This window comes from Lithobates pipiens, unplaced genomic scaffold, assembly GCF_037356315.1.
Source record: "Lithobates pipiens isolate NorthernLeopardFrog02 unplaced genomic scaffold, aLitPip1_a1.2 Scaffold_19, whole genome shotgun sequence".
NCBI lineage: Eukaryota > Metazoa > Chordata > Amphibia > Anura > Ranidae > Lithobates > Lithobates pipiens.
This window is the reverse complement of record NW_027507764.1, coordinates 461582349-461605227: the sequence shown is the minus strand read 5'-3', so window position 1 is coordinate 461605227 and position 22879 is coordinate 461582349. Positions and strand designations below refer to the sequence as shown.

Genomic DNA, 22879 nt, shown 5'->3' with positions numbered 1-22879 from the left:
TTTAATGTACACTGTGAAAGTAAAAATATAATATTACTTATGATAAATATATAATGATGATAAATACGCCCAGAAGTAGTATATATGGGCATTATAACTAGGGGTCAGACATTAAGCTATATGAAGGGTGGAAGTGAGATGGAAACCTTTTTTATATTAAACTAGTACTAAAAGTCAACTTATTTTTTTTTTTTTTTCTCTTTTAAAAAAATAAATAATTTCAAGGATATGATCATTTTAAATATAATGCACAATACTTTTACTTTAAATGTAATTGTAATTCCTTATATTACCTACAGTCTATCAGCCTCCACCCTCTCTGGGTTCAAGTGCCGCTATTCCCTGCACACAGTCGTTTTTTAACCACTTCAGCCCCTGACCAATTGTCAGCCTAAGGACCAAGGTCTTTTTACAATTTCGCACTGCTTTAACTGGTAATTGCGCGGTCATGCAATGTTGTACCCAAACGAAATTTGCGTCCTTTTCTTCCCACAAATAGAGCTTTCTTTTGATGGTATTTGATTGCCTCTGCAATTTTTTTTTTTTTTTTTTTTTTTTTTTTTTTTTCCGATATAAATGGAAAAACCGAAAATTTCGAGGGGGGGAAAAAAAGATATTTTCTACTTTGTTATAAGAAAAATCGAATAAACTAAATTTTAGTCATATATTTAGGGCAAAATTTATTCAGCCACATGTCTTTAGTAAAAAAATAAAAAAGTCAATAAGCGTATATTTATTGGTTTGCGCAAAAGTTATAGCGTCTACAAAGAGTACATTTTCTGGAATTTACACAGCTTTTAATTTATGACTGCCTATCTCATTTCTTGATGTGCTAAAATGGCAGGGCAGTACAACCCCCCCCCCCCAATGACCCCATTTTGGAAAGTAGACACCCCAAGGAAATTGCTGAGGGGCATGTTGAGCCCATTGAATTTTTTTATTTTTTTTGTCCCAAGTGATTGAATGAATAATGACACAAAAAAAAAAGTTTACAATAAGTTGTCCCTAAATGATATATTGCTCACACGTGCCATAGTTATGTGGAATTGCACCCCAAAATTATATTCTGCTGCTTCTCCTGAGTACGGGGATACCACATGTGGGACTTTTTGGGAGTCTAGCCGCGTACGGCACCCCGAAATCCAATCACTGCCTTCAGGATTTCTAAGGGTGCAAATTTTTGATTTTACTCCTCACTACCTGTCAGTTTCGAAGGCCATAAAATGCCAAAATAGCACAAAACCCCCGCCCCCCCCCAAATGACCCCATTTTGGAAAGTAGACACCCCAAGCTATTTACTGAGAGGCATGTTGAGTCCATGAAATATTTTCTATTTTGCCACAAGTTGCAGGAATATTACAATTTTTTATTTTTTTTTTGCACAAAGTTGTCACTAAATGATGTATTGCTCACAGACACACATGCTATGGGCATAAGTGAAATTACACCCCAAAATAAATTTTGCTGCTTCTCCCGAGTACGGGAATACCACATGTGGGGGACTTTTTGGGAGCCTAGCCACGTACAGGACCCCGAAAACCAAGCACTGCCTTCCGGATTTAAATATAAAACGCTACCAAAAAAAACTGTTAGCGATCGCAGGGATCAGGCCTGACTCTGCGAACGCTGCAGTTATGTGTTTAGTAAGTGACTGTGATCGATCGATACTGCACTTGGGTGGGCTGGGCGGAGGGGCAAAACGCAGGTGCTAGCAGGTATCTGGGCTGATCCCGCTAACAATGCGTTTTTTTGGAACCCTAAACTGCTGGGGACGCTAGTATAGATCTGATCAGTCAGATATTGATCTGTTCAGATTCTATACCACTACGGGAGGTTTATGCTTTGCGCGTGGGTGTTGGCGGTACTGGCACTAACCTAGCGCTGCCTGGGGCGATGCAGACCCTGACCCTAAAACCTAATTGATATCACCCGCCGGGTGATCAGGGGGCGCAACGCGGAAGTAAACAGTAGGACGTCCAGGGACAGCCTCCCGGCAATTGGCATCTGTGCTGCAGCCGTCTTTCGGCTATAGCGCGGACGCCTAGTGGTTAAAGGTGCCTTTTGTTGTAGTTATTATGATAAGGGAAAGTACCTCCTATTAATGTATTAATGCAACTTTGTTGGAAACCATCAAAAAAGCATTACTGGAAAATTAAGGGTCTTGTATTCATACAAATATGAAAATAAGTTGGGCTTTTACAGTATATTAAAACCGGTAATTGTTGAAGATGCAATGGGGAAGAACCCTATTGGTTGTGTATGGTATGATTCTACCACTTGCTAGTTTTGTATGCAAAAAAATGCATTCCGTGCTGTCACTATGTACAAGTGCTTAAAGAGGAAGCAAACTCTCCCACTCTGATGCTTCTTTTCATTTAGTCCATTATAATAAGTCATTATCAGACTATAGCCGCTGTAATCCAGCCCAAATTGCATATTACTGTTTAAAGAAACTTTAAAAAACTTGTTTCCAGGGGTTAGGCAGCGCCATCTTAAGTATTGTTTTCTGAGTCCACAGTGGAGTGTATTTCCACCCTTGCATTCCTGTACTTCCTGTACTGTTAAACAAGTCTCCTCATACCAACATTTCTATGGCAACCCTGCTTCTCTGTTCATAGCTTACTTATTTATTTCATAGTATTTACTTGTGCCGATGTCTGTTTCCCTTTGTCAGACTTATCAGCTTATAAGACTGCAGTAATGGCCAAGTTTAGACTGTATGTAATGTCACATGATCACATGGTGTGTAGGAGGAAGCTCTGAGTGATTAGCAGAGTTCAGTGCTGTGCCATAGGAAGTCCTGATAACAGATAGGACAGAGAGTGTGCTTTAAATCCGGGGAGATCTGGGCATGCTCAGTGACTTCATTCTACAGAACAACAAGGATTACAACAATACTAAGCAAGTAAGGAGATATCTACAAGCAGTGTTCATTAGGGTTTTTTATGCTGATTTACATGGGACAAAGTTGTGGAGGAGGGTTTACAACCACTTTAACACTGTTATCTGCTCTTCCACTGGAAGGAAAATGGCTAACTACAACACATTCTTAATGTCACTGATAAGGTCACTAAAGCCTGTACTTTTGCCTTCTCCTGTGTTTATCATACTGCTTACATTCACATGATGTCTGTTCTGTACTATACAGTGAATGTTCTAATGGTGCCATTTCACAGATGTCTGGTCACTTTATCAGACATATTAATCTCTGGAAGAGATAATCCATCTATAAACTGCCTGACATTTTGGTGCACACTTATTCAGGGAAGCCTATCCCACACCCACCTAACTGTCCCTGAGCCACCACCATCAAATCATTCCCCGCATCTATTACCTTTTTTGTACCACCCCCTCCCTTTAGAATGTAAGCTCTACAAGCAGGGGCCCCCCTGTCTCTTCTGTATTGAACTGTACTATAATTGTGCTGTCCCCCCCTCTACATTGTAAAGTGCCGCGTAAACTGTTGGCGCTATATAAATCATGTCTAAAAATAAACTGAAGAAAAAAAAAAACATTTGAAATGAGATGCTTTTAACCTTCACAATTTGTATGTAATGGGTTCCATACTTTTTAAATACTTAGCTGACATTTTATGAGCTTTCCTCTCATTGTTAGTATGGGGCTTTGATTAACTTGGTGAACTGAGGATGACTGCTGTGTAGCCGAAGCACAAGAAGCAAGTCTGCATCAGTGAGCCTTTTATGTGTTTACTGTGCTGCAAATTAAATCTATGCTTGTCTGATGGGGAGGGAGACGCTTTATATACAGTGCCTTGCAAAAGTATTCACCCCCCCCCGGCATAATTTTTGTTTTGTTGCCTCACAGCCTGGAGTTAGCATGGATAGTTTGAGGATTTGCATCATTTAATTTACAGAACATGCCCACAACTGATGGGGGGGGGGGGGGGGTGTTTATGTTTAAAAAAAGATAAATAAAAAAATTGTGAAGCAAACAAATAGGACAAAATGGCAGAAAAAAGTCAATATGCATAGCTATTCACCCCCCCCCCCCCCCTAAAGTCAATACTTTTGCTATCGCAGCTTCAAGTCACTTTGGATAAGTCTCTATGAGCTTGCCACATCTTACCACTGGGATTTTTGCCCATTCCTCCTTGCAAAACTGCTCCAGCTTCTTCAAGTTGGATGGTTTGCGCTTGTGAACAGCGAGCTTTAAGTCTTACCACAGATTTTCTATTGGATTGAGATCTTGGCTTTGACTAGGCCATACCAACACAGTTACATGGTTTCTCCTTAAACCACTCAAGTGTTGCTTTAGCAGTGGTGTTTGGGGTGATTGTCCTGCTGGAAGGTGAACCTCCACCCTAGCCTTAAATTGCACAGAGTGGTACAGGTTTTGCTCAAGAATATTAATGTATTTAGCACCATCCATCTTTCCCTCAACTCTGACCAGTTTCCCAGTCCCGACTGCTGAAAAACATCCCCACAGCATGATGCTGCCACCACCATGTTTCACTGGGGTTGGTGTTCTTTGGGGGATGTGTTGGGTTTGTGCCAAACATAGCGTTTTCTTTGATGGCCAAAAAGTTCTATTTTAGTCTCATCAGACCAGAACACCTTCCTCCATACATTTTGGGAGTCTCCCACATGTCTTTTTTTTCGCAAACTCACTCAAACGTGCTTTTTTTTTTTTTTTTCTGAAAGTAATGGCTTTCTGCTGGCCACTCTGCCGTAAAGCCCAACTCCTATGGAGTGTGCTGTTGTCCAATGTACAGATACTCCAGTCTCTGCTGTGGAACTCTGCAGTTCCTCCAGGGTTACCTTAGGTCTCTGTTGCCTCTCTGATTAATGCCCTCCTTGCCCGGTCCATGAGTTTTGGTGTGCGGCTGTCTCTTGGCAGGTTTGTTGTGCCATGTACTTTCCATTTGGTTATGATAGATTTGATGGTGCTCCTAGGGTCATCAAAGATTTGGATGTTTTTTTATTTTTTTATAACCTAACCCTGACTTGTACTTCTCAACAACATTGTCCCTTACTTGCTTAGAGAGTTCCTTGGTATTCATGGCAGGGTTTGGTTAGTGGTGTCTCTTGCTTGGGTGTTGCAGCCTCTGGGGCCTTTCAAAAAGGTGTGTCTATATGTAATGACAGATCATGTGACACTTAGATTGCACACAGGTGGACATTATTTCACTAATTATGTGACTTCTAAAGGTACTTGGTTGCACCAGAGCTTTTTCATACTAGTTTTTCTAGTTCTAGAAAGTGGTTAAACAAGAAACAAATTTGGTCTGGTTTATAGATCTGTAGATAAAATAAATGCCAAGTTTGCGTGCTCACATAGTCATACTCAATCACAAGTGATTTGTAAAGGTCATACTTGCTGTGTGCAGTGGTTTTGCACAGAGCAGCCCTGATGCACTCGTGCACATAGCTGGATTGAGTTCGGGCTTAGTTAAGTATACCGAGGCTGGATGGGCAGCTGCATCAATTTTTTTTTTTTTTCTCCTTAATACTTAGCGCTCATGCACACGGACGTTTTAAAAAAACTGGCTGCAAAGCTAGCTCCGACGCCTGGAAAAATCGGCGTTAAAAACTAATTTTCTGCGCGTTTTTTAGCGTTAAGTAGCGTTTTTTAAAGAAACACATCTCTTGGCTATAGCACTCAGAAAACAAAGAAAATATGTTGCGCGTTTGTGCGCATTTTTCCGCGATTCGCGTTTTTACAGCTCTAGCTCCGCGCCACGGAACGCACTGGTCCTGGGTTTTTTTTTACAGCTTAAAAAGGCCTATGCCATTTGAAGCTCAAAAACTCCTAGGTGGGCATGAAGCCATAGACTAACATGGACAGGCGTTTTTAAGCTGCAAAAAATGCTCAAAAAAGCAGCTGTAAAAACGTCAGTGTGCATGAGGCCATAAAGGTGAAAAGCCTTCTACCTTTTTAGAACCATTTTAAGACCATTTTTTGCATCTATTTATAGGTTGGACACCTTTGTGATCACATAAACACATACAGTGGGGAAAACAAGTATTTGATACACTGACAATCTTGCAGATTTTCCTACTTGCAAAGCATGTAGAGGTCTATAATTGCACTCCCAAGCTGCCCCAAAGATCCTGCTGCAGGACTTTTTTTCTAATGTCTCGTCCCGCAAGCACGCACTGCCTGACTATGAAAGCACTCATTGCAATGAATGGGAGGCAGAAATGGCCTCTAAAAAGTGCCTGAAAACTAGCACTAAAACACCTGAAAACGTAATTGTGAGAGATCTTACAGATATCTAACATTTTGTCATCAAATGAAATTCCAATATGTCCTAAACTGCAAGGGCGGTTTTTTTATTTATTTTTTCTTTTCGTTTTGTTTTTATACTTTCCTGTTGGGCTGGTCTGCAAAACTGTTACTGTGGCTCTTTTGGGTTCTCCCGAGTTGGATAGGCACACTATTGGTTAAAGCTGAACTCCATATTTTTATTATATATATATATATATATATAATATAATATAATATAATATAATATAATATAATATAATATAATATAATATAATATAATATAATATAATATAATATAATATAATATAATATATTTTTTTTTTTTTTGTTTAGGGGTTCTAAGTAAAGGAGATAGGCTGGCAGGCAGGGCAGGCAAGCTCCATTAACATTGCTGATTGTAATTCCAACGGCCACCACAAGAGGGCGCCAGATTCAGAAGGAACCATAGGATCACAGAAGGCCTCAAAGCCGGGGGCTCAATTACTGGCCGCCTGCGGCACGGCCCGACGCGATCACGCCGGGGGGGTCCACGGAGACAGGATACCCCCAGCTGTGCTGCGCCAGGTCACTAATTCTAGTCGCAAATGCGACCTGGCGCCCGGGTTTTGTCGAGCCCTGGTGTAAATTATGCTCCTAGAATGCCTGAAGGTACTACTTCAATGTTGGGCCTCTGTCTGTGGCCAGGCTGTGTAAAAGTCTTGCATGTGGTATCACCATACTCAGGAGTAGCAAAATGTGTTTTTGGGTGTAATTTTTGCTATATACCTGCTGTGTGTTAGAAATGTATCGTATAAATTTTAAACTTTGTGTTAAAATAAATAAAAAATGTATTTTCTTTCCACGTTTTCTGAAGACTTGTGTAAAAAAAACTTCATAGAATAGACGTTGGGGTGTTTTCCAAAATGGGGTAGTTTTGTGTGTAATTCCACTGTCCTGGTGCTCCAGGGCCTTCACAAATGTAATGGGTCGGAAATTAGAGGTGTAATTTTATACCTAGAACCCCTGATGGTGCTTCCTGCATATTGGACCACTCTATTTAGCCAGGCTGTGTAAAAGTCACACACATGTGGTATTGCCATACTCTGGAGGAGTAGCAGAATGTATTTTGGGGTGTAATTGGAAGTATGCATATGCTGTGTGTGAGAAATAACTTATGACAATTTTGTGAAAAAAAAATAATTTTTCCAAGAATTGTGGGAAAAAGTTACAACTTCAAAAAACTCACCATGCCTCTTACTAAATACCGTTTGACTGACTGACCTGTCTAATTTTCAAAAAGGGGTCATTTGGGGGGGTATTTGTACTTTCCTGACATTTCAGTGCCTGAAGAAATAAAACGGGCCATCGGTGCATCAGGTATGCTCAATTTTCAATGACTTGCACCATAGTTGTAGACTCTATAACTTTCACAAAGACCAAATAATATCCACTAATTTGGGTTATTTTTACCAAAGATGTATAAAAATGTTGGCCCAAATTTATAAACCTAAAAATAATTTGCAAAATTTCATCATACGGTAGAAACTAAAAAGTGTGTGGGGTGTTTTATTTTTTTTTTTTTCACTTATGTAGCATAAAATAAAAAACACCAGTGGTGATTAAATACCACCAAAAGAAAACTCTATTTGTATGGGGAAAAAAAATGATAAAAATGTTGTTTGGGTACAGTATTGCATGACTAAGTAATTGGCATTCAAAGTGTTATAGCGCTGAAAGCTAAAAATTGTTCTTGGAAGGAAGGGTGTATAAATGCCCTGTATTGAAGTGGTTAAATGGTGAAGCCGGAATATCAACCAAACATCCATTTAAAACGCATACACACATATATACATATAGATATAGATATATCTCTATCACATAACACATACATATATACACACACACACACACTGAGAGAGGCCTGTAATTGTCGTCATAGGTATACCTCAACTATGAGAGACAAAATGTGGAAACAAATCCAGACAATCACATTGTCTGATTTTTGGAAAGAATTTATTTGCAAATTATGGTGGAAAATAAGTATTTGGTCACCTACAAACAAGCAAGATTTCTGGCTCTCACAGACCTGTATCTTCTTCAAGAGGCTCCTCTGTCCTCCACTCATTACCTGTATTGATGGCACCTGTTTGAACTTGTTATCAGTATAAAAGACACCTGTCCACAACCTCAAACAGTCACACACCAAACTCCACTATGGCGAAGACTAAAGAGCTGTCGAAGGAGCCCAGAAACATTTCTATACCTGCATCCGGCTGGGAAGACTGAATCTGCAATAGACAAGCAGCTTGGTGTGAAGAAATCAACTGTGGGAGCAATAAGAAAATGAAAGACATACAAGACCACAGATAATCTCCCTCGATCTGTGGCTTCCATGTAAGATGTCACCCCCATGGGGTTAAAATGATCACAAGAACGGTGAGCAAAAATCCCAGAACCACGCAGGGGGGCCTAGTGAATGACCTGCAGAGAGCTGGGACCAACTTAACAAAGGCAACCATCAGTAACGCACTACGCCACCAGGGACTCTGATCCTGAAGTTTCAGATGTGTCCCCCTGCTTAAGCCAGTACATGTCTGGGCCCATCTGAGGTTTGCTAGAGAGCATTTGGATGATCCAGAAGAGGATTGGGAGAATGTCATATGGTCAGATGAAACCCAAGTAGAACCGTTTGGTAGAAACACAACTCGCCGTGTTTAGAGGAGAGAGAATGCCGAGTTTCAACCAAAGAACACCATACCTGCATGGGGCGGCAACATCATGCTTTGAGGCTGTTTTTCTGCAAAGGTAACGGGACGACTGATCCGTGTACATGAAAGAATGAATGGGGCCATGTATTGTGAGATTTTGAGTGCAAACCTCCCATCAGCAGGGGCATTGAAGATGAAATGTGGCTGGATCTTTCAGCATGACAATGATCCCAAACACACTGCCTGGGCAACGAAGGAGTGACTTTGTAAGAGGCATTTCAAGGTCCTGGACTGGTCTAGCCAGTCTCCAGACCTCAACCCCATAGAAAACCTTTGGAGGGAGTTGAAAGTCTGTGTTGCCCAGCGACCGACCCAAAACATCACTGTTCTAGAGGAGATCTGCATGGAGGAATGGGCAAATATACCAGCAACAGTGTGTGACAACCTTGTGAAGACTTACAGAAAATGTTTGACCTCTGTCATTGCCAGCAAAGGATATATAACAAAGTATTGATGAACTTTTGATATTGACCAAATACTTATTTTCCACCATAATTTGCAAATAAATTCTTTCAAAAATCAGACCATGTGATTATCTGGATTTATTTCCACATTTTGTCTCATAGTTGAGGTATACCTATGATGACAATGACAAGCCTCTCTAATCTTTTTAAGTGGGAGAACTTGCACAATTGGTGGCTGACTAAATACTTTTTTTTGCCCCACTGTAAATGGAGTTACAGTTCAGAGTAAAATAAGTATTTGATCCCCTGGCAACCAACAATAATTCTGGATCCCACAGACCGTATGGGTTCTTGTGGTACACAGATTTCTCCTGTCAATTTTAAGGTGTGCCTAACTTTTTCTGTGTATAAGACACCTGCCCACAGAATCACTTTCTGCCATTCAAACCTCCCCATCATGAAAGACCACAGGATGTCAGGGACAAGATCGTAGACCTGCACACTGAAGAGATGAGTTTTCAGCGATCGCCTTAGGCTGGGTTCACACCTAATGCAGATGCGGCTTACAACAAGGGTCTGGTACGCCCCTGTTATCCATTTCAAGGACAAATATTTTGCCTGAATTCGAAACTGAAATGGAGCCAGATGCACAGGACCCCTGTGCAATCCGCTCCGAGGATGTGTGGACAGAGTAGGAAATGGCTGCACACATTGGGTAGGGAGTTCCAATCCTTCTGAAATGACTGCTTTCCTGGCAGTCTGACTTCTATAAATTGAATTACTGTTACAAAACAAGCATGCAGTATGTGAAGGTAGAGCTGCACAATAAATCATGATCTCGATTCTACCCCCCCACGATCTTAATCTGTCATTTCCACAATTCATTCATGTCGCAAGTGCAGAGCCATTCTCTGCTCACTCACATCTGTCATAAAAGGAACGAAACCTCCAATGTTTATCAACATTGCTTAGCGCTGGGAGATGACTATAAACAATGTAACATTTAGTTCCTTTAGATCGATGGTCTCAAAACTGCGTCCCTTTGATCACTTTTATCTGGCCCTTGGGACATCATCTCCCCCCCCCCCCCCCCCCCCCCACAGTCAGCAACAGTGGTCCATAATTCCTGCCGCTGACGCAAACAATGCGGCACTAGTCCTCTTACACCAACTATGGCACACTATTCCTCCCATTGATCCCAATGATGATGCACCATTTCTCCCATTGATGCCTACAATAGGATGCTATTCCTCTCACTGAAACTGATGGGTCACTATTATTTCCTTTAACACCAATGATGAAGCACTATTCTCCCCACTGATACCAATGATGTGCCACTGTTCCACCCACTGACACCAGTGATGGGGGCACTATTCCTCCCCCTAATACAAATCATCGGGCATTGTTTGTTTTTATTCCCACTCATGCCTGGACATTGTCTTCTCCCACTGGCCACATTCTGGCCCTCTAAAGTTTGAAGTGCAATAAACTGGCCCTTTGTTTATAAAGCTTGGAGACCACTGCTTTATATCAAAGGGATGAACTTTGGTCTGTGAGGTCAGCTTAACCACTTAGACTAAGACTTTTTCTGACATTTGTTTGCTTACATGTTAAAATCAGTATTTTCTGCTAGAAAATTATTGGACCCCCCCAAATGTATATAAATTAAATTTTTTAGCAGCTACCTGCTAGAGAATAAGATTGGCGGTTTTGCAATATTTTATATCACAGCAAATGCAATATTTTTATTTTGGGGGGGGGGGGGGACTTCAATTAATAAAAAGCCTAAACTGTAAAGTTTTTGTATAATGTGAAAGATGTTACGCCGAGAACCATGAGAGAATCTTTTAATCTTCTAAGCAAAAAATCGTGATTCTCATTTTTTCCAGAATCGTGCAGCTCTATGTGAAGACATCTCACCTTACTTATCCCAGGTCAGTGATTTAAAACTGTATGGAACCTTTTAAATCGGCATGATGGCACACCAATTTTTCAAAGATCTTTATTACGTCAACAGTTTATGCACTGACTTGCATACTGTGCATTCATGTATGTCCCTGTCCTTTAAACTTGCACTTGAAGGTCCCTATCGCATGCATACATGTACATAACTTGTTCCAATTAACCTACCAGCATGTTTTTTGGAATCTATCCGCATGGATTTTCTTTAACAATGTGAAATCATGTTCTAGTAAGCCCATGTGCTCCAAATCATCAAATCTTATGTACACACTTTTTTTCCATTTTAATTTTGCAGGGATGGGTTGTGGGAAATGTTTGATATTTGCTGTTTTATTTACTTTAATGGTCTATTTTTTTCCATCTGCCTAAACATCAGAGCATTTCAAGATGTATTGTTGAGAATAACGTAAAGCAGAGAGATGTATACCTGATCAGTGGGAGGAAAACATTTTGAACGTGGGTCTGTTACCCAGCATACAAAGTTTTGTCAATTTTGTTCTCGATACATACCAGTTAAGATTTTCTTTAATGTTTAAGTGCACTCCCCCCCCCCTTTCTTTTGCTAAGTCTGTGGTGGTGACGCAGGGTGTAAACGGGACATAGGACACTTGCAGTACATCATGTAAGCAAACCTTGGAACTTTAAAGTATAACCAAAGGCAAAACTTCCCCCCCCTAGTTTTGGTTAGAGAGGAGATGGATTAGAACCCCTGTCAGTGGTTGTCTGTGCCCTCATTAGGGAATTTCATCCTCCTCCTATTTATCTTGTTTATCATTATCGTTGCAAGTGAAAGTAAAAACATGCCACATTTCAGTTGTCCACAGAAAAGTAAGGAGGGGACTCTTCCAATGGGGGTACTAATTCTGGTGACCTGGGGGTCCCCAAGAGATTCCCTTTTTAATTGCAGGGGTTTCTTCTCGCTTCCTGTATTGACTATGGGACAAGAAGTGAAGGTAAATTTGCACAATGGGACAAAGGGTAAAAATAAACCTTGCCTAACTCGCTTTATTATGCTATCCAAAATGGGGGGGAAGTTAACTTCTTTTTTTTTTTTTTTTTTAACCTCTAGAAACTCCTCGATTCATAGATCAGGTTTTGATCATAATATCAATAGTGCTTATACAGATTTTTTTTTTTCTTGTGTTTTTATTTATTTTTTTTTTTTTTGAATTGCATGATTTTCTATTTCTAACATTTGCAGCTCAGTTTGTTTGCCTGCTTTTAGATTTTTTTTTTTTTTTTTAATTGTGACTTCTTTAAAAATTCCACACATTCATAAGCCTTAAAGAGGAGGTTCAGCCTTGGTGAAAAAAAATGAAGTCAGCTGACTTTTAATATTGGGGCACTTACCTGCCCAGGGAGCCCACGATGTCGGTACCCCAGCTTCGGATCGACTGCCGCCACCACCATTTCTGGTAAGGGAACCCAGCAGTGAAGCCTTTTGGTGTCACAGCCGGATCCCAAGCGCAAAGCGATCTGCTCTTTCTAATTGGGCAGTAGGAGGGGGACAAACTTCCGAGAGATCGGGCCACAATACCGTCTCCGGAAGTGGGGAAGGGGACCTGTCAAACTGGTCCCCCCCCCAAAAGGGGCAGAATGTTGCACCGGGGGGTGGGGGGCGTATAAGCAGAAGTTCTACTTTTGGGTGGAACTCGGCTTTAATATATAATCAAAACAAAAACTAAATCTACACTACCATCCAGGGACTCAACAATCTAATTGCCAAGTACAGCATACACACTTTACAATACACCCATATGTACCTGGTGCAACTACTCAACTCCATGGCTCTTAACAAAATTTGTAAATGACTATTAACCACTTAAGCCCCGGACCAATTGTCAGCCTAAGGACCAGAGGTCTTTTTACAATTTCGTACTGCACTGCTTTAACTGGTAATTGCGCGATCATGCAATGTTGTAAGCAAACGAAATTTGCGTCCTTTTCTTCCCACAAATAGAGCTTTCTTTTGATGGTATTTGATTGCCTCTGCAGCGTCTACAAACTAGCGTACATTTTCTGGAATTTACACAGCTTTTAATTTGACTGCCTATCTCATTTCTTGAGGTGCTAAAATGGCAGGGCAGTACAACCCCCCCCCCCCCCCCCAAATGACCCCATTTTGGAAAGTAGACACCCCAAGGAAATTGCTGAGGGGCACTAAATGATATATTGCTCACACATGCCATAGTTGTATGTGGAATTGCACCCCAAAATATATTCTGCTGCTTCTCCTGAGTACGGGGATACCACATATGTGGGACTTTTTGGGAGTCTAGCCTCGTACGGCACCCCGAAAACCAATCACTGCCTTCAGGATTTCTAAGGGTGCAAATTTTTAATTTCACTCCTCACTAACCATCAGTTTCGAAGGCCATAAAATGCCAAAATAACACAAACCCCCCCCCCCCCAAATGACCCCATCTTGGAAAGTAGACACCCCAAGCCATTTACTGAGAGGCATGTTGAGTCCATGAAATATTATTTTATATTTTGCCACAAGTTGCAGGAATATTACAAACTTTTATTTTTTTTATTTTTTTGCACAAAGTTGTCACTAAATGATATATTGCTCACACATGCTATGGGCATAAGTAAAATTACACCCCAAAATAAATTCTGCTGCTTCTCCTGAGTACGGGGATACCACATGTGGGTGACTTTTTGGGAGCCTAACCGCGTACAGGACCCCGAAATCCAAGCACCGCCTTCAAGATTTAAATATAAGACACTACCAAAAAACTGTTGGCGATCGCAGGGATCAGGCCGGACTCTGCGAACGCTGCAGTTATGTGTTTAGTGTTTTGTAAGTGTCAGTGATCGATCAATACTGCACTTGGGTGGGCTGGGCGGAGGGGCAAAACGCAGGTGCTAGCAGGTATCTGGGCTGATCCCGCTAACTTTTTTTTGGAACCCTAAACTGCTGGGGACGCTAGTATAGATCTGATCAGATATTGATCTGTTCAGATTCTATACCACTGTGGGAGGTGTATGCTTTGCGCGTGGGTGTTAGCGGTACTGGCACTAACCTAGCGCTGCCTGGGGCGACGCAGACCCTGACCCTAAAACCTAATTATCACCCGCTGGATGATCAGGGAGTTAAACCTTTATTGGGTAATAAATGGTGGGTGCCCTGATGCTATAAAAAGCAAACTAACTAACCAGAGTCACCCATAACACTTATACGGTAATCACTGCTGAAAGGGTTAACTAGGGGCAATCGGGGGGTTAATCTTTATTAGGTAGTATATGGGGGTCTCGGACGCTATATAAAAACCTGACGGGAATCTATATAACTGGCTATCCAGCATCACCAGTGACACTTATACGGTGATCGCTGGTGAAAGGGTTAACTCTAGGAGCAATCAGGGGGTTAAAACCTTTATTGGGTAGTATATGGGGGTACCTAATGCTATAAAAAACCTGGCGGTGAACCTAAAAAAAATAACTAGCTACCTAGCGGCACCAGTGACACTAATGAAGCGATCAGAAAAACAATTTTAGTGACACTGGCAAAAGGGGTGAAAGGGTTAACTCGGGGCAATCGGGGGGGTTAAACCTTTATTAGGGGGGTAGGGGGGCTACCCTGGACCTAACACTAACTGCCCTGACAGTTTTTACTGTCACAACTGACACTAAATGCAGTAATCAGATAAATATAAATAAAAATAAATAAATGATCACTGCAATCAGTGACACTGTGACTGGGGGGGGGGGGCCTGGGGGCGATCGGGGGGGGGGGGGGGGGTGATTTGTGTGCCTATGTGCACCTACATGTCAGTGTAGTGATTTGGTGCACTTACTATGTGTTCTCCTCGCAGTCCGGTCAAAAAGACCGCCCCGAGGAGAGTGACATCACTTCCTCCCTGCCTGTGTTTACACTACACAGGCGGGGGAAGCTTCTCATCCGCCAGGAGCGATCGAGAGGGGATGGCCAGAAACCAATGGCTATCCCCTCATCCCGGATCGCTCCTGAAACTAAACGGACCGCCGCAGCCAGCGGGAGGAAGTCCAATCGGACCCCCCCACCCACTGGAAGGCAGGCACGTACCGGTACGTGCTTGTCCCATTGTGCCGACGTAGATTTACATGCAGCGGTTCTTAAGTGGTTAAAGTGGATTTCCAGGCTATTTTTAGTTTATTAAGTCAGCAGCTACAAAAAGTAAAGCTGCTGACTTTAAAAACAGCCACTCGCCTGTCCCACAGTCCAGCCATGCGGGAGCACGGAGCCTTGCTCCTCTCCCCCTCTCCACAAAAGTCATTGGCGCTGTGGGCACTGCGCATGTGCGAGTCTCGCTCTCTGAGTGGACATGCAATCCTCTGGGACCTGTGACTCTTCCCCCCCCCCCCCCCCCCCAAGAAAATTAAATCAAAGTGCGTCCCCCCCCCCCCCCCCCAGAGTCATACTTGCGTAGGTGGATGCAGCATGGGTTTCGATGCTGCATCTGTGTCCCCCCCCCCCCCCCCCCCCCCAATTTTTAATTGTAAAAAAATTAAATTACAAGCACAAACTCCCCCCTAAAGAAATCCTGACCCCCTACATACAAATGTGAATGAATGACCTATAGGAGTCTTTTATGGCGTTGTCTGTGGAAAATTATAGGGTACTGAAGTCTGTCGCCATTTCGCACGCACGCAAATATAAGGTTTGACACGTTTGTCTATTTGCTCAATGCAACCTCCGTTTTTATATCTCGCCAAAAAATCTAGCAGTTTATTGTGCGTTTGCACCTCCTAAAATTAACTTTAATTGCCTTGTGATGTAATATTGTGTAGCACAAATTGGAGCTACCACTATTTTTTATGCTCTACAGCAGAGCTCATCAAATCTCAAGTTGCATTGGTGACTAGAAATTACATCCTGGCACCTGGGCTTTTATCGGCCCACATAAGAGAAGGGGTTTTGTCATTGAAAATAAAGCTGTTAAACTGGCTTATAACTTTTTTTTTTTTAGCTGGCTCCTAGATTCAAAGCAAATTAGTCAAACCCTGAGGTAAATAACATTTGACCTGACGGTTTCAGTGGCCTCGATTTTGTTTTCTTCTGTGTACATGAGTGCATTAATTCAATGCAATCGGCCTTTTGTAGTCATTTTTGCTTGGGAAGGTCTGTTTGCTGTATCCTTCAGGGTTCACTAATAAGCAGGTCATCCACAAATAAGAGAAGAGGCTTCCTCTTCCTATCGGTAGGTGTGAAGAACACCTGAAGTGTTTCTCAGCTATAATCACTGCTTGCCTCGAAGTAATGTGACCATGCTGCATGTTGGTTGGTTTACACTTGATTCATACAGTTTCCATAGGTTGTTTTGACTGATTCTTGTACTTGTCTCTACAGTAGACATACAATGTATATAGCCTTTTAACATTCTGAACACACAGTTGTATAATTAAGGTCATCAAAGGCCACGTCTTATTGCTTCACCCCATGACTTGGCGTAAACATTACATCTTAGTATGTAGGTATAATGCTGTCCAGACAGGACCTTAATCATTTACTGCCTGGAATGCTCCTGACATCAATTATGTATTTTTCTCCAGTGTAATATGCACTGGTATAATATATGTATGTTTAAGCTCTGTAAACCTTAGTGTTTGTGAAGGTTAAACATTTTCTGCTATAGTTCCCTCTGATATAGAACCGTAAGCGCTCCAGTGGATGTCCTTTATAAAAATATGCGGTATAATAACTTCTGAGCACTGCAATGCTCAGCTGACTGCCCACTAGTCTCCCCTCGATGCGATCGCTGCGGGGGTGGGGGGGGGGGAGGTGCTGGGAAACCCCTGAAGACGTCAGCCGAGGAGACTAGCGGTAGGCAGTAACGTGAGCGCCCAATGGCGTTCTGAAGTAAGCTATTATACTGCATATTTTTATAAAGGTCATCCACTGGGGAGCTTACTGTTCTATAGCAGAGGGAACTATAAAACTAAATTTTTAGTGGAAAGATCAAAGGGATTTTGACAGTGCTTGTTGTTGGAGAAAAAGAGCATAGACAAAAAAAAAAAACTTTTTGTTGCAATATAAAATTGTACAGAAATATTTTATTTAGCTCAAGATTAAAAAATAGAAATCGCAACAGTACAATGCAGTACAATACAATGGTGGTCTAGATGAACAAATATACTGGATGACAATATTTTATTGCACATTTTCCCGACATGTTTCTCAGAAATGCTTCCTCAGGGGATGTGCCAATATTCAAACAATAAAATATCTCTAGTCACATTTAGTTGTTGTACTGCATTGTACTGTTATTTCTATATATTTTTTTTAATCTTGAGCTAAATAAAATATTTCTGTACAATTTTATACTGCAACAAAATTTTTTTCTTTTTGTCTATGCTCTTTTTCTCTAACAACAAGCACCGTCAAAATCCCTTTGATCTTTCCACTACTATATTGTTTGTTTTTGGGATATGGTGCCTATCTTCATGGGTGCTTATTCTGTTTAGTCGAACCAAACCTTTTTGTAGTTAAAACTAAATTGTTTTTTAGTGCAGGAGGCGAGGATCGGGGAGCTGACAGGCAAATGGACCAAAGTATCAGCCCTGCTTATGGGGGTCAGTTTACAGGGCCGAGGGTATAGCCAGGCAGGATCATTGTTACCAGGGGCCAAATCACACAGCACAAGCACTGTGTTGTTGCTCATGCTTTAAATATTAAATATATACCTGTGTGTATATATTTATATTATATTTTTTTTATAATGAAAATCTATATATTAATTTTAGTATTAAAATATATATAATATATATACACACAGTATCTCACAAAAGTGAGTACACCCCTCACATTTTTGTAAATATTTTATTTATATCTTTTCGTGTGACAACACTGAATAAATGACACTTTGCTACAATGTAAAGTAGTGAGTGTACAGCTTGTATAACATGTAAATATGCTGTACTCTCAAAATAACTCCCACAGCCATTAATGTCTAAACCGCTGGCAACAAAAGTGAGCACATCCATAAGTGAAAATATCCAAATTGGGCCCAAAGTGTCAATGTTTTGTGTGGCCACCATTATTTTCCAGCACTGCCTTAACCATCTTGGGCATGGATTTCACCAGAGCTTCACTGAAGGTCCTCTTCCACTCCATGACGACATCACAGAGCTGGTGGATGTTGGAGACCTTGTGCTCCTCCACCTTCCATTTGAGGATGCCCCAGAGATGCTCAATAGGGTTTAGGTCTGAAGACATGCTTGGCTGGTTAATCACCTTTACCCTCAGCTTCTTTAGCAAGGCAGTGGTCATCTTGAAGATGTGTTTGGGGTCTTTATCATGTTGGAATTCGGCCCTGTGGCCCAGTCTCTGAAGGGAGGGGATCATGCTCTGCTGCAGTATGTCACAGTACATGTTGGCATTCATGGTTCCCTCAATGAACTGTAGCTCCCCAGTGCCAGCAGCACTCATGCAGCACCAGGCCATGACAGTCCCACCACCATGCTTGACTGTAGGCAAGACACCCTTGTCTTTGTACTCCCTACCTGGTTGCCACCACACACGTTTGACACCATATGAACCACTCAATTTTATCTTTGTCTCATCAGACCACATGACATGGTTCCAGTAATCCATGTCCTTAGTCTGCTTCTCTTAAGCAAACTGTTTGCGTGTTTTCTTGTGCATCATCTTTTAGAAGAGGCTTCCTTCTGGGATGACAACCATGCAGAACAATTTGATGCAGTGTGTAGCGTATGGTCTGAGCACTGACAGGCTGACCCCCAACCCTTCAACCTCTGCAGCAATGCTGGCAACACTCATACGTCTATTTCCCAAAGACAAGTTCTGGATATGATGCTGAGCACATGCACTCAACTTCTTTGGTCAACCATGGCAATGCCTGTTCTGAGTGTCCTGTCCTGTTAAACCGCTGTATGGTCTGGGCCACCATAGCCTAGGCCATCTTTATGTAGAGCAACAATTCTTTTTATTTATTTTTTTCAGATCCTCAGAGTTCTTTGCCATGAGGTGCCATGTTGAACTTCCAGTGACCAGTATGAGAGAGTGAAAGAGATGGCACCAAATTTAACACACCTGCTCCCTATTCACACCTGAGACCTTTTAACACTAACAAGTCACATGGCATCGGGGAGGGAAAATGGCTAATTGGACCCAATTTGGACATTTTCACTTACGGATGTGCTCACTTTTGTTGCCAATGGATTAGACATTAATGGCTGTTTAAGTTATTTTGAGGGGGCAGCAAATTTACTTGACGCTCATCAACAGAATGCCAAGAGTGCGGAGCAGTAATCAAAGCAAAAGGTGGCTACTTTGAAGAACCTAGAATATAAGACATATTTTCAGTTGTTTCACACTTTTTTGTTCAGTATATAATTCCACATGTGTTCATTCATAGTTTTGATGCCTTCAGTGTGAATCTACAATTTTCATAGTCATGTAAATAAAGAAAACTCTTTGAATGAGAAGGTGTGTCAAAACTTTTGGTCTGTACGGAGTATATCTATATCTCAGAACACCCAAACAGTTGCAGCTAATTGCCTTCGGTCTCCAGATCAAAGTTTGTGGAACCGGGTAATGCCGGCAGGGTGGATTTGATTTAAATTGCTAGTAAAAAGGCTTGGTTTAAATCGACTCTATTTTAAATCCTTTTTTTTAAAGAGCAACGGTCATCTCTGTCCCGCAGCGGCTCCTCCTCTGACTTGCTGTTGACTCACTGACAGTCCAATTCACTTTAACGGGACAGCTGGTGATGCAGCACTGACACAACAAGAACATGGCGGTGGCAGGTGAGTGGATGCAGCTAACAGTTGTTGCCATGATGGATCTGAAATGACAGGTGCTCTTTAAATGCACTTATTATTGCTGGTAGTTAGGAAACCTTAATTTTTTCTTATTTTTTATTTTTTGCAAATATTAAAGATTCTATTTAGAATAAGCTGTCAGGTTAGTAAAACAATATCGGAACCGATTCAATCATACAGTTTGTAGTGTACATAGATTTGCAAAACCATGGGATAAAGTATGAACTTGTTTTAGCTCATGGTTACTGTGAAATTGCGTGAATGCATCAATGCAGTGCATGTTATCTTAGCTTGCAGAGCTTGGATTAATTGAACGAGTTTAACAAAAATGTAAATATTGTAGAATATACATCCTCATGCTACATACCGTATTGGCGTATAACACACACACTAAGTTTAGGAGGGAAGTTTAAGGAAAAAAACTGGCATTTAAATGCCCATCAATGCAGCCTTGTCAGTCATTTGCAGCCTTTCCATTTAAAAATGGCGCCGCTGAGATACAGAGCGGATGTCCTGTGTATCTCGGTGGCGCTTGGTAGCTCTCGGCCGTTCTCTGATATTTTTGGCCGAAAATAGCCGAGAGCGGACGAGACCTGCAGAAAAGGCAGAAGAGCTAACAATCAGCGTATAACACACACCCACTATTATCCCCTGATTTTAAGGGGGGAAAAAGTGTGCGTTATACACCGATAAATACGTAACCAAGTTCCATTTCATGCTGAATAAACCTCTCTTTAGATCAAGGCTTTTTTGTTTTTTTTTGAGTTTTACATTCATAATAGAAAATTGAATATCGATGTTATACAGATGAGTAATACATTTCAAATCCTGGGTACAGACATGTACAATGTTCTACAAAGTCCATCTGTCGTAGATGGACTATTGTATCACCTTTTTGCATACTAAAAAAATAAAAGTAAAAAATAAAAATAAATTGTATCTTTACCAATACCATAGCTATCCTAATGCTAACTATAGCACTGGCTACTACAAATGAATGATCATACATTCTCTCCTCCCTCCAGATGCCCCAAAGGGATCACATTGTGTTGTGTAGGTGGAGTCGGCAGTTTCTGCATAGAAGGGTGCTAAATGGTACAATCTGATTTTCTTGTACAAGACACATAATACGAGAAACCTAATAGATTTTTACTCCAAAAGCATTTTTATTTAAATTTTGATGAATTAAAAACTTTTTTTTTTTTTTTTAATCCACCCTGGTACCAGGCTGATTCAGCAGGCAACAGCAAAAATGTAAACCATGTATGGCCAACTCTACTTAAACTGACTGTAGAGTCCTTTTAAAAAAAAAAAAGATCTGACCACCTAAAATCCATATGCAACTTCTCACTTTCAGGATGGTCTTCTGAAAATAAATGTTTGGGTTTGTGTTTTTTTTTTTTCATATGAATTGGAACATTTTATATTCCTAGTTTTAACTGTTATATGGCCTCTAGTTGAAGATTGTGGCTTAAGAGGATTATATAATTGGCTTTGTACAAAAGTTATTTATTTTTTATATGATAAATATGAAACATCGCAGTCTTCTATCCAGGCAGCAGGGAGTGCGCTAGTATTTTTTACATATTCTGCAATTTCAGATTTCAGCATCTTATGTGCTGTCTCGACAATAAATTCTGCCTTCTCAGATGGCACGGTACAGGTTTTATTTGGAGTAGGTACTCTGGACTTATGAATCCAATTGTAAAATATTTGGCTGTAGCAGGAGGCAGTTTGCCAAAGGGATGGAGAGAGGCACAATGGGTGTCTGCAGGCAACCGTGAAGCGTGGTGGAAGTTCCTTTCAAATTTTGGGGATGAATTTATGCAAACAGAGTTAATTTGATCAGAATCAATGGTGTCCGTACAAGCAGATTCTTATCCATCATGCCATACCATCAGGGAGGTGTGTAATTTGCCCTAGATTTATTCTACAGCAGGACGACACCAAACATACAGCTAATGTTATTAAGAATGGTCTTCAGCGTAAAGAACAGAGTCCTGGAAAAGATGGTTTGGCCCCCACAGAGCCCTGATCGCAACATTGTGGAGTGTGTCTGAGATTACATTAAGAGACAGAATTTTAGGAAGCCTATATTCGCAGAAAATCTGTGGTTAGTTCTCCTAAGATGTTTGGAAAAACCTACCTTCAAACACTGTGTACATGTACCTAGTACAATTGATGCTGTTTTTAAAGACAAATGGTGGTCACCCCAAATTGATCTGGAATTCTCATCTGTACATTTACTTTCTGTTTTTGTTAATTGCACAAAGGCAGTGCGATTTGAATACGGTGCGTGAAACGCACATGGAGCACAGTTTTTCGACACGGCAGTGTGAACCTAGGCTGTTTTGCTGGCAGGTTCAGCAGCTAATTGGCAAATGTTGTTAGGGGAGTATATGCAAACAAATGGTGCACGTTTTAGAGATTTCCAGCTTGCATGACATTGATTTTTGTTGTTTGTCCAGAATTCTACCTTTAAAGGTCACTGTGAAACAGCAATATTGATTGCAGATTACTTTGATAAGAAGAAATAATGCTGATGGGCTACATCAATAGTTTATTGTAATGGTGTTTATTTTTATAATTTGAACTTTTTTTTTTTTTTTTACTTTTAATCTGTCCTCCTCAAAAGCCAAATATTTGCCAAAGTACTTGTGAAGTTTCATGACAGCAGTTACTACCTCCAGGGTTACTAGCAGTCAGGGCCTCTGAGCATGTTGTGACCTCTTTCCTCCTTTAGGGAAAACTATCACATTCTTGCAGTGA

General features: G+C 41.1%; 1 protein-coding gene across 2 annotated transcripts in view; it reads left to right on the top strand.

Moving 5' to 3' along the window:
- Positions 1-22879, top strand: part of PDE7A (phosphodiesterase 7A) — a 183134-nt gene that overhangs the window by 69463 nt on the left and 90792 nt on the right. The window contains exon 2 of one of the 2 annotated variants that reach the window (XM_077492795.1): positions 11269-11313. The exons of the other annotated variant lie outside the window; for it this stretch is intronic. Within the exon in view, the coding sequence (XP_077348921.1) occupies positions 11269-11313 (45 nt within the window). The remainder of the gene's footprint in view (positions 1-11268; positions 11314-22879) is intronic. 2 annotated transcript variants of the gene reach the window in all.